This window comes from Chanos chanos, chromosome 14, assembly GCF_902362185.1.
Source record: "Chanos chanos chromosome 14, fChaCha1.1, whole genome shotgun sequence".
NCBI lineage: Eukaryota > Metazoa > Chordata > Actinopteri > Gonorynchiformes > Chanidae > Chanos > Chanos chanos.
In genome coordinates this window covers 19,568,648-19,581,049 of record NC_044508.1, presented here as the reverse complement: position 1 = coordinate 19,581,049, position 12,402 = coordinate 19,568,648, and the positions used below count along the sequence as shown (strand labels likewise).

Genomic DNA, 12,402 nt, shown 5'->3' with positions numbered 1-12,402 from the left:
CACTTAGACTTGGACGGTTGTTTACAGACTTAGACTTGCACGGTTGAATGATTTCTGTCCAGATGATTAAGACGATTTGCGATGTGACGACTGGAAATTATCGACAGATAATTCTTTTCTTGGAGAGGGGTGAGTCACTATTTCTGTCCATGTTCAAGATGTTTTCTGTTTTTATCATAATAAGCACCTAACTGTTTTATAGATCGGTAACTACTGTATAAATACTTATTTTGTCGAAATTTACTGGTCACATAACGAACCAGATGATAACGTACCTTAGTTTTGATCGGGAATTAATGTAAAGCGAGATGACCACGCATCAAAATAGCCTTCAACGTCTCATCGAGTCACTCAACTCTGTACGTTAGCGATATGACATGTAGGATACACGAACATTAGCCTACTATGAGTTAAGGTCAAACGCATGCTCTCCATCAAACGTGTAATATCTGCGTAAATGGGGAAGCTCGGTTTTGTTTGTCTAAAGAGTTCTCTATCCTCAGGGAATGTCGGTCCAAGATTCCTGCAACTTTTATGAGTTTTATCTTGCTCATTGTCAACAGCACTATATGTTGTAGAGCTGGAAGCAACATTACGTCTTGCTGACATTTCGGTAGGAACCGTGAGGTAGAACAACAAGTCCAATGCCTCCAAAAGGCTGTGACTGGTTAAACCTCCTCTTCCTTTTGTTCTTGGTCCCCAGAGCTTGTGAAGGTAAGTCATGAAGTTCGAATTTATTCGCCTGTCACGCCGTTCTTCATGAGAAGTACTGTTGGTTTAATGAAGGGGTGACAGCAAAGGGGGTTTTGGTGGCATAGACTTGTTACTGAGAAAAGAACAGGATTTTATGAATCATCATCTATTGATAAATATTTCATCTGTCTCTTCAAAGCCAAATAATGCTATTAATTATACGATCAGTTTGACGACTAACTCTGTGCTAGTGTTGTCCCTATAGACCTGTGTGAATGTTAGTGAGCTTATGACCACTTTGAAATGGGCTTTATTTCATGTACTTACTACACTGAAACTGGTTTTATAACGACGATACGACGTAAAAGTACATTCTCAGCTACTGTTTGTATCGTCTGCATAACAACAACAGGGTTAAGTTGAAAGTTCTCATAGTTGATTCATGAATTTTGTGTTCTTTTCACGTGTTTAGCTGAAAAACACTGCACGGCCCAATCAAGCCTCGGTCACGTCGTACCAGTGGGGTCCAATTTCAACGTCTCCTGCATTTTCCAATCTACATGCACCCAGTTAATTTTCCAAAATGGGAAATTAAAATCAACCACGGAGTACCAGAGATATTCAGAGAAACTGATCCTCAGCGTTAAAAATCTGACAGCGAACACCACATTCACTTGTAGATGTGAAAAAGCAGGAACAGACCCGTGTGGCATTGATATTGGTTCTGGGTGTAAGTACAGCACTTGCAACTACTCACTAGAAAGATCTGCTAAACTACAGTCAGTTTGGAGATGGATATACATTAGATCAATGTAATCCCAAGTGTAACAGTAACCCACAATAATGCATTTGACAAAGTACTCAATCTACTGTAAACACAGTTGTTGCAACTTCCTCAATACAGGGTGTCAGAATAGTTAAGATGCCTGTGTTAAAGTATGGTGGCAGCATCTGTAAACAGGCTGTGAAAGAAGGTCTAAAAATAACTGGTTCTAGAACAAGTGTAACACCAGGGCCTGAACTGTGAAAACCAAACAATGTTGAACAACCATCTCAAAACCTCCCAGCTAACAGTACTTGATCAACAACAGCCCTAAGCATAAACCGGATGGTGTGAAGCCAATTCAAAGCGAATTATTAAGAACAAACATTGTCCTGGGCGTGTTGTGATAAATTCTGCAGCTGCCTTGTGTGTTTATTTACATGTAAGCAGCTACCGCCCTTTTATTCTCAGACCCGCCGGACGTCCCGCGAAACCTGACCTGTGTGCGAAAAGGAGAATTCAGAAATGTGACCTGTACTTGGATAAAAGGAAGGGAAACCAACTTATGGACCACAGCACAGTTATGGTCAGTCAGGACAGACATCATATCATCTTTCTCTGGAAAAACAGGGAACCTGGGGATCATATGACCCAAGACACAAAACCAAATAAACAGAAAGCTACTGGTGCCACCAGAGCATCTGATATAGATAGAAAACTGTAAAAGAAAAGTCCTTGCACTGTCCATAAATGTTAAAAAAAAATTCCGTGGATTTGATGTGGAGGAGTTTGATGCATGAACGGTCAGAAACATCACAGGGCCCTCACCTGAAGCTTAGAGATTTCTAAATCTATGCATCTCATGTAATTCTATCTTTGCATTTACCTGAATGTGTTGACCTTTTATTGTGTGAGACTGAAACATCTCATATGGTCTGTCACTGATCTGTGGATCATGACAAGTGCGTCACACGCTCTGTTACAGGGTGCAGAGTGCATCGTTCAACATCTGTGAAGAAGCCTACTCCGGCTCTGTTTCTGCCACATTCACCATTCCAGGCAATGAGACCCTCTTCTCAGTGTGGGTCAGAACCTCAAACACACTGGGTTCTGCCACCTCTGAGGTTCTTAGGTTCTCCCTCAGCGACATAGGTACAAAGCCATCCTGTTTTACTGCAATGGTTGTTTTAGGCAGTGTAAAAGTAAAGAGGGGAGAGCCAGGGAAGTCTGTGCAAAAGGAAGTAGGTCATGTGTTGAGTGTGGGCCTCAAGGTGTGAACCCTCTTTTGCCTAAAGGCTGTTTCTTGCAACTGTTTTTTTTCTTCTTCTTCTTTTTTTAAACTTCATGTTTGTGATGGACCTCTCAAAGCTTAAGATCAGTTAAAGCCTCTCTCTCTCTCTCTCTCTCTCTCTCTCTCTCTCTCTCTCTCTCTCCCTCTCTCTCTCTTTTTTGCAGTGAAGCCCGCAGCTCCCAAAATAACAGAGGTGAAGTGCTCAGCTAGACACTGTGTGCTCCATCTGAAAAAGGCTCAGAGTGTTCAGCTGGTAGAGATTCGATACAAGGAAGATAGCAAGAGCAAATGGATGACTCCTTCTTTCAATGTAAGCATTGCTTTTCCATGAAGTAGAAATCCTATCTAAAATTCTTCTTAAACCGGTACTGTGTAAACAGATAAGAGAATAAGAGTCAGTGAAATCAGTGAAAGTGATACTGTCCTTGCCAAGGAATGTCTTTGGCTGACATATAAAAAGAGAAGTAGTCCACTTACAACCCACATCAGAGTATCTTCCAAACTATCATCATCATCTACCCAGATAAACCTCCTTCACAGTGCAGTTTTATCTTGCTCATTGTCAACAGCACTATATGTTCTTCAGTCGTGACGAGGGATGCAGCCCACAAAACCTCATCATGTAGATTATAGTGTAGACAAAACTAGACCTCCGTGCTGACTCAGAACTAGACGAGAAAAATGTCAAGGGAGGGGACTTTTTACAATCCATGTCCTGAAGCCATCAGACTGAAACCACAGAGCTACCGGCATCAGCACATCTGCTCTCTGAGCTGTCTGTCTTTTATCAATGAAAGTGTTTTGGGTAGGATTTCACAGGACATTTCAAACGCAGTTAATCCCACATATGATTTTCAGCAGCACTGAACAGAAAGTGCTCCTGGATCTATGCGTCACAGTACAAACAGTGAGCGAGTAAAACAGAGAGAGACACGGTGTGAAAATTCTCTGAATATGAAATAGTACAATATGTGCACAACATGGTCTGAGATGAGACAGATACACGGTAAATAATGTATCACTGGAGGTTGGGAGAACAAGGGAAGAGGGGGTGTGGATCATCAGAGTTCAAACTCTGCCTCTTCCCTGCTAAAAGAGACTTGACTCTTCCATTTGATTGGTTGATTTCTAAATCAAAAGAGACAGGTTGCCTTATGATGTTTTACGATGTCTCTCTCCAGAGAACTCATTCAGAAAGCCGCTGGAGAATTTCTTCTCTGCTGCCCTACAGGCTGTACCAGTTCCAGGCCAGAGTCAAGCCCTCCAATCGCACGGGATTCTGGAGTGAATGGAGCAAAGCCGTGCACAACAAAACAGATGAGGAAGGTGAATGATAAACTTCGTCTTTAATGTTTTAAATAAACCAAAAAGCAATTACTGTAAGCTACACAAACACCGTGGTCTTGGCTGTACAGCTTTAGTGTAAGTGACATATCTAACATGTCTAGGTATGTGCACTTTTCAAACAGGAAGTAGAATAAAAGTCAGAAGAAGGTATGTAGATGAATGGTTAGAGATTATTCTGGAAAAGTACACGTCAGATGTACTGTATGATGGTGCTAGATAAAATGCATAGCTGCTCACAAGTTTCGACACCTAGTCCTCAGAAGATGTCAGGCCTTCTGAAGCTATTGTGTGTCCCCAGCCAGTAAGTGAAAGAATCAGCTAGTAGACCTGCTCAGGTCTGTGGAAACCGCTGCACACTGTGAACCACTTTCCCAGAGGTAGAGAAAGCTTGAACGATTTTTGTGAACCACGAGGTCTCTCTGAGGTGTTTGCTGATGCAAGAATGTTCTGGGTGTCATTGGAATATTAGTCATTAGGCTCAACTTTGTTTCATCTAACAAGAACAAAAGAACAGATTTCATCAAATGTCAAAGTGACTTACACAGTACTGATGGTAACTAGACTTGCTTTGATTCTGCTGTTTTTGGCACCGTGTTACATGAATGAATAAATGTGTGTTTTTTTGTCTGGTTTGTCTCTGTTTCTTTAGCCCCTGCTGGGACATTGGATGCCTGGTACACTGAAAGCCTGTCGCAGTCCAGGGACAAGACTTTCACTCTGTTCTGGAAGGTATGCCACACTGCCCAGCATCTGTAAAATATTTGCATTTTTGTTGTTTTTTTCCCCCCTGGTAATAATATTTGCATTTATGCAAATCAGTGCAAACTGTTCCTCACATTCCATGATATTAATTGCAGAAACACACTCACTGCTCTCTAGGAAAGCTATGACTAATCTGTTTTAATGATCTCTGCGGGCTAACATAATTGCAACTAAACTAATACTGTGAGCAGCAGTTGTTTGCTTTCGGGGGGGGGCTCTGTAAGCTCTGATCGGGTCATGAAGTCTGCCCCTCGTCGTTACCACCTTCTCCACGATTTTCACACTCTTAAAGGTCAAACACAAACCACCTGTGAGCGATGACTGGAGAGGTGGTGGCAGTATGGTCCTATGTTGCGTTAGACTGAAACCAAAAGCTAGACAGAGAGCAGGTTTCAGTTTACAAAAAGAGTGTACAGTCTGAGAAGAAATGATTGATGTTAGACCACTCCTCCTTGCAGTAGTGATACTTTATAAGAGCTTAAGAACTGATCCCAGTTCAGTTGTTGCAAGACTAGTGAACTAGACTCAATTCTGAGTAATACATTCAGCAACTGTGTTTCCAGCTTTCACCTGTTGTGAAGAATGACCCCCTTCAGTGAAAATTATTTCTCAGACAGAATAGGAACAGAAACAGAAAATCACTGATGATTTGACAAGTAAACCAACCAATCAACCAACTGAACAACCAACCAAACAACCAGCCAAACAAATCATCAACCAAACAAATCAACCAGACAAATAATCAACCAAACAAAAAAACCAACCAACCAACCAACCTTTATATACTGCCTGGCTAAAAAAAAGTCGCACACTCTAATATTTCACTGGACCTTTAGCTTTGATTACGGCGCACATTCACCGTGGCATTGTATCAATAACCTTATGCAATGTCTAACTGGGAGAGTCTAACTGCTCCATAGAGTCTTCTCCAGCACATCCTAAAAGACTTTCAATGGGGTTAAGGTCAGGACTCATATGTGTGGTGGCCAATTCATATGTGAAGAATGATTCCTCAAGCTCTCTGAACCACTCTTTCACAATTTGAGCCCAATGAATCTTGGCATTGTCATCGTGGAATATGCCCAAGCCATGAGGGAAAATAAAATCCATTGATGGGATAACCTGGTCAGTCAGTACATTCAGGTTCTCAGCTGACTTCATTTTATTGCCACTCAATGTTGCTGAGTCTCAACCTGACCAACTGAAGCAACACAACCACAGATCATAACATTGTGTCCGTAGGCTCCAAATCCCAATGCCGACTATTTTTTGGCCAGGCAGTGTAATTCTTTCCTGCTCAACAGAATGTCTATAATAAAACTGCAAATAAAAACAATTGTAAGATTATTTTATTAGTCTTTAAACACACACATGCACACGCACACACGTACAGTGCAGTAACACACACATGCACACACACACACACACACACACATGCACACGCACACACGTGCAGTGCAGTAACACACACATGCACACGCACACACGTGCAGTGCAGTAACACACACATGCACACACACACACGTGCAGTGCAGTAACGTTCTGAGACTCTCCCGGCAATGGCAGTCACAAAACAAACTGTTCATTTATTCATTCATTCATTTAGGGTATTTTTATGATTGAAAATACCATGCTGTGTTGGTTGCAGGAGTTGAGTGTTTCAAAGGCTGGAGGGAAGATTTTGGGTTACCGCATGACGATTGTGGACCTTCTTAAAAAGACAAAAGTGAAGCGTCAGTTGAAGACTTCCATGAACTCCTCCCGTCTCTCTTGCTCTTACTGTAACATCTCTCTGACTGCCTTCAACTCCAAAGGCCACTCTCCTCCTCTCCATCTCAATCTACCACTTTCAACAGGTAAACGACAAAATCATCATCTGTTTTCACACCTTCCTCTCTTCCTCAGAGCTCACTAGCTAAACCTAATCATATTCTTCTGTGAGGAGTGAACTTGTGTTTGAGAAGATGTAAGCATGAATGATAAGAACACACTGAAAGTCTTCAGCTCATTTCCAGAATGATGCATTAGCACACGCGCTGTGGAATCATGCTTACAATTTACGCTGGTCCTTTTTAGTAAGAAAAATGACAAACTTCACTGATAATGTGGATGTACCAGGTGGGAAATGGAGAGTAACAGAGGGTTTGCCAAACAGTTGTTTTTCCTTCTTCAAACACCCTGTGAGAAGACCACCAAAAAGGTTAAACACCTTTATGTGCATGTGTGGGGTTTTTTTTTTGTCCCCTCAGTGCACATCCACCAGCCTGTGTCCCACAAATGCTCGGATAATCACACTATCGCCCTCTGGTGGAGTCATGACGTCGCACCGACAGGGCCAATCAGGGAGTACTTGGTTGAGTGGTATCCCAGAGGGCACAGAGAGGACCTGCAGTGGGCACGAATCCAACCCAACCAGAGCGCCTATAACATTCAGGGTCAGTTGCTTCTGATATTCCTCCCCCTTTTATCCTTCATAATGATGTATTAAGGTTGGAATAGTTTTTTGAAGTGTTTTTTTTTTTTAATTCTTTCATTACAGCAGGTAAAGAAATGTTTTGGTCTTACAGAATGAACCAGGTCATTCTATTAGTTTAAGTTTAAGTTAGCACCCCCCCCCCCCTTACTGGTCCCTTTCTGCCCTTAGGACTTCGGCCGTGTGACTGCTACGATGGTTCGGTTGTTGCCCTGTATGGTAACGGAGCGTCACGGCTGGCTTTCAGGAGCATCCACACGTGGCAGTCAGGTGAGAGAGAGAACATTACTGAAACAGTTCCACAATGGGATCTGAGAACTTTCCTGATGAATTCAAACCTTCACCAGCTCAGCACAAACACTGCCAAGAGATGGACCCCTTAAGTGTAGTCTAGTCTCTGAGTTCACTTACACTGGTTCATTTATTTTAACACTATGCCGTTACCCTGGCTTTAAGAGAATTGCCTTTTAATTTCATAAATTTAATTTCCTCTCAAGGTTTGTTTGTATTGATAGTTTGAGGGAGTTTTTTTTCTGACTCGCTGCCTAAGAAAACACAGCTGACTGTGTTTATCTACCCCCCCTACCCCCTCTCACTGACCTCTCTGACTGACCTCTCTGACTGACCTCGGCACTCAAAGACAACGGCTGCTAGATCAGGACACTGGCCAGGAGGCCCAAGAAATAGATTTCTAAACTAAACGATGAACTCAACACCTTGATGCATATGTTACCATTTGCTCCCCCAAAAATAACACACTTTAAGAAGTTGTCAGAATACAGATTAGTTAAGGTTGACCCAAGGATTCTATACTGTAAAAAGCTCCACAAAACTGAATTTAATGAAACTGAATGGACTTGAACTGAGCTGAACGTGAATGTTAACTGTCCTTTGGTCCCTGCAGCTCCAAGGAAAAGCCCAGCTCTGGTGGACGTGAACGTGTCACAGAGTGACGGCGTACTGGTGAGCTGGAAAGAGATAGCACGGGACGACAGAGGGGGCTGCCTGACAAAATACACCATTTACCTGGAGAACGGCGAGGGCAAAACTCAGACTTATGGTAAGAACAAAACATGTGGGCAGCTGTGGTCTAAAGGTTAGAGAACCAGGCTTGTGACCGGAGGGTTGCCGGATTCCCGGGACCAACATCCATGGCTTGAGCAAGGCACTTAACCACACTGCCCCTGCTTCTGTGTGTGTTCACTACTCGTGTGTTGGATGGGTTAAACGCAGAGGACAAATTCACTATTCACATTCTCCATGAGTAAAGTAACTGAGAAATATGATTGTTAAAACAGCAAGATACATGCAGCCCTCTCTAGGTGGTTCCTTACACATGATGACTTCTCATTAGGAGCCAAAGCTCTCTGTAAGAGAATACATGTTAAACTACGGCCTTCATAGTATAGAACCACAACACTATATCCTTGGTTCTCTGGCTCTTGGGTAAATCACTACTAAGTAAAGTTAACTCTAAACTGACTTTCTCTGATGTGTTACTCCACACCTCCCCACCCCTACCCCAAGGATTACCTATAGAAAAATAAAATAATAATACTATTGTATTTGTCTTGGTTTAACAAGGTAAAATAAGCATCTATATAATGTCACAGTACAGGAAATTGGGTGGTGTTTTGGGTTGTTCTTAAGAACTGTCTGACCCAGAACCTTCTGGTGGGGTTCTAGATGTGAACGCGTCTCAGACAGAGTTCGTGATCAGAGGGCTGGATGCTGGGGCCAGTTATAAACTGCAGATAAGCGCTTGGACAAACGCAGGAGAGGGACCCAAAGGAAGTGTCCGAAGCTTCTTCACAGAACCTGACAGTAAGGGGGTTTTTTTCTTTCTTTTTATGTGAAAATGTATCAGATGAAGAGGGGAAGTAGAGCTTTGTTGATAGAGAGAGAGAGAGAAAAAAAAGACAAGGAAGTGGTTTGCATATCTTTTTATTATTGCCGTTCAGCCTAATTCAGTAACTGACTCGCTCTGGTATGCAGTATATCCTATATTCATTCCATATATAAAATATATGTACCATAGGACTATTGAAAAGCCCTGTCCTAAAGCCAGCAATAAATGAATTCATTTCAAACCCTGATGTGCTAACTTCTCCAAAATGTAGGCAGTACGATCATGAACAAGAGCTTTGACATTACCGTTTTCACTGTTGTATATATATATATATATATATATATATAACACGTTTCAAATTCACTGACAGACCAGAGCCGTCGACCACAGTGCATGTGTATATGTGGATCAGCATCAGTGACACAAATCTCTTGTCTTTCAGTGACCTTGGTGATTGTAGTGGGAAGTGTGATCCTCTTGGTCTGTTTCCTTCTTCTCTGTGCATGCCAGTTCTCCTCTGTTCGCCAAAGGTATGAACAGACAGATTTATGGATGGATGGATGGATGGATGGATGTGGTGCTGTTAGGGTGACTGGCTACGTAAACAGTTTCCTAAAAAGGCGTAGTTGATGTTGATTTTGTTCTCGTGTTTTTCTTTCTCTCTCTGCAGAGTGTCGAGATGCTGTTACTGCCTGTTTCAGGACGTCGTGCTTGATCCCGCCAACAGCACGTGGGCGAAGGAGTATAAGGCTGAGAAGGTACCGTTCGCCCGTCCACATCCACTCCTCACACCCCTGCATTTTTACCCTACCACTCCTCACACCCCTGCATTTTTACCCTTCCACTCCTCACACCCCTGCATTTTTACCCTTCCACACCTCACACCCGTGCATTTTTACCCACCCACACCTCACACCCCTGCATTTTTACCCTTCCACTCCTCACTCACCTGCATTTTTACCCTTCCACTCCTCACACCCCTGCATTTTTACCCTTCCACTCCTCACACCCCTGCATTTTTACCCACCCACTCCTCACACCCCTGCATTTTTACCCTTCCACTCCTCACACCCCTGCATTTTTACCCTTCCACTCCTCACACCCCTGCATTTTTACCCACCCACTCCTCACACCCCTGCATTTTTACCCTTCCACTCCTCACACCCCTGCATTTTTACCCTTCCACTCCTCACACCCCTGCATTTTTACCTATGTTTTGCCAAGGGAGCACAGAATGAAAAATTAGGAGGACAAAGCAAGTTTGTCAGAAAGCAATTTGGTCATAAATGCACATTAAGAAATAAACAATGAACCTGAACAATGAATCTGAATGCAGGGGGAGGCGAGTCTGCAGCTCTACCTTAGTGACTCTAGCATGAGTGAGGAGGAACCCGAAACGGTGGAGGTCCAGGAGGTGCCCAAATTGCCCCCCGAGGTCAGTGACGCTCCCTCGTACCCAACCTCGACGCTCTCGCCACCGTCAGACGACACGGAGGGTTTCCGCGTGACCATCCAACCAAACCTCAGCCCTGAGCTCCTTACTCCGTCACCCTACTCTGCCAAAGCCGCCCCCTGCACCTACCTCAAAAGCTTCTCCCAGGAGTCCGGCACCTCCGACAACACGCAGGAGTCCAGGAACACTGACATTACTGTGGACTACATCTCCTCTCACTGTGTGCTCAGTGACGCTGAGGAAGAAATTGATGAGGAAGATGATAAAGATTGCATAAATAGGTTTGGGTTTTTCCCCTCGTTACAAAGCCCGTTCCTGGGACCTCTGGTGAACTGTGGGGGTAAGCTCACTTTGGACACAGTGAAAATCGACTGCAGCGATTTCTTAGACTTATGACGCTCCAGACAGGACTCTAACAGACCCTGACTCCACTTCCTGTTCTGTGCTGTGGCTGCTGAAGAGGCAGAAGCTGCTGATTGGTCTGGCACTGCGCCCGAGGTGCGATGATGTAACAGGACTAGTTTGATGAGCTATGATTGTCTAAAGGGGCCAGCTTTTAAGTGCCCTGTTTGTTAATACTTGAAATGCAGATTTTCTATTGAGATTAATGCACATACTGTGAAACACTAACACAGATTCTCACTTGTCTACACTGCAAAAGCTGGACATAACCATCACTTGGTATTCTTTTCACTCCTCACTTAAAAATGCACGAGAGTGACCAATGAGTGAAATCATTCCCACATATTACTCATAATACATGGGTTTTTATGTCATATAGCCTTGTTATTCTGTAGCAGTTGTAAATAAAATGGTCTGTTACAGCTAAAGCATATGGTACTCAATAACCCACAATGCACCATTCACATGATGACATGGTCACAGAACTCGATCCACTGAAACCATCTGAGCAAGAGCTGCATTGTTATATAAACAATGTAGGCTGGATCCTAGTATTAATAAAAATCTATTTCTGACGCTGGGTTTAACTGCGCATCTTTCGCTGGAAAACAAGTTTCATCCAGTTATACCGAGAATTCTATAGATTTTTAAAACTGCATTATTGCAGAAAAGTTTGTGAGTCACATTTCTTTGGAAACTGGACAGATAAACTGGCAGCTGCGTGAGTGGGTAGCCTTACAGGGTGAATGCAAGCATTTCCTGTACTTTCAGTGATTGCAGGACAGTCAGCAAGGGAACAGTTTTTGTCAGTTAATTTCTCACACTCAAAAGATCATCAGATGACACAACTAATTACTGGTATACTTCAGCCAAACTCAGAGTATTTCAAAACAACTCTACACTTTTCAACAGTCAGATCAGTTTAGATAAATGACCTCATTTTGATCTCTGAGGGGAGGGGGGCGGGTAGACAGACAGGATACAATGTCTGATAATAAAGTTTTACGCCACCAGAGTTTACCAGAAAAAAAAGATACTGAGCAGAAGACCACAGATAATGAGGTAATGGGGCTCCATACCCAGTTCAGACCACTGGTAATCCATGTGTTTGGGACAGATTGAAAGGAGAGATGTTAACAGTTGATAAAAGGCTTTTTCCACGTCAGGGGTAAATACCAAATATTGTTTTATCTTTAACCTCAATGCAGACTTATCTGACTCCACATGAAGGCTTTGATGCACTGAGGTGTGTAGGTGCAGGGGCAGAACAGTAAAATGGGCTGGAACTTTCAAACCTTATTAATCTGCTCCGGTACTGTCCCAAATCTACCCAAACAAAACCGACTCTAATCCCGTACTGTCCCAAATC

General features: G+C 43.0%; 1 protein-coding gene across 1 annotated transcript; it reads left to right on the top strand.

Moving 5' to 3' along the window:
- The first annotated feature begins 644 nt into the window (after positions 1-644).
- LOC115827331 (interleukin-12 receptor subunit beta-2-like) lies at positions 645-11,040 on the top strand. The gene is made up of 15 exons (XM_030791136.1): positions 645-714; positions 1,166-1,423; positions 1,928-2,046; positions 2,449-2,608; positions 2,912-3,057; positions 3,929-4,073; positions 4,744-4,823; positions 6,505-6,712; positions 7,106-7,291; positions 7,501-7,599; positions 8,234-8,389; positions 9,016-9,153; positions 9,621-9,708; positions 9,849-9,936; positions 10,515-11,040. Exons 1-15 carry the CDS (start codon positions 645-647, stop codon positions 11,025-11,027), a joined length of 2,454 nt encoding a protein of 817 aa, XP_030646996.1. The 3' UTR covers positions 11,028-11,040.
- Positions 11,041-12,402: the final 1,362 nt, after the last annotated feature.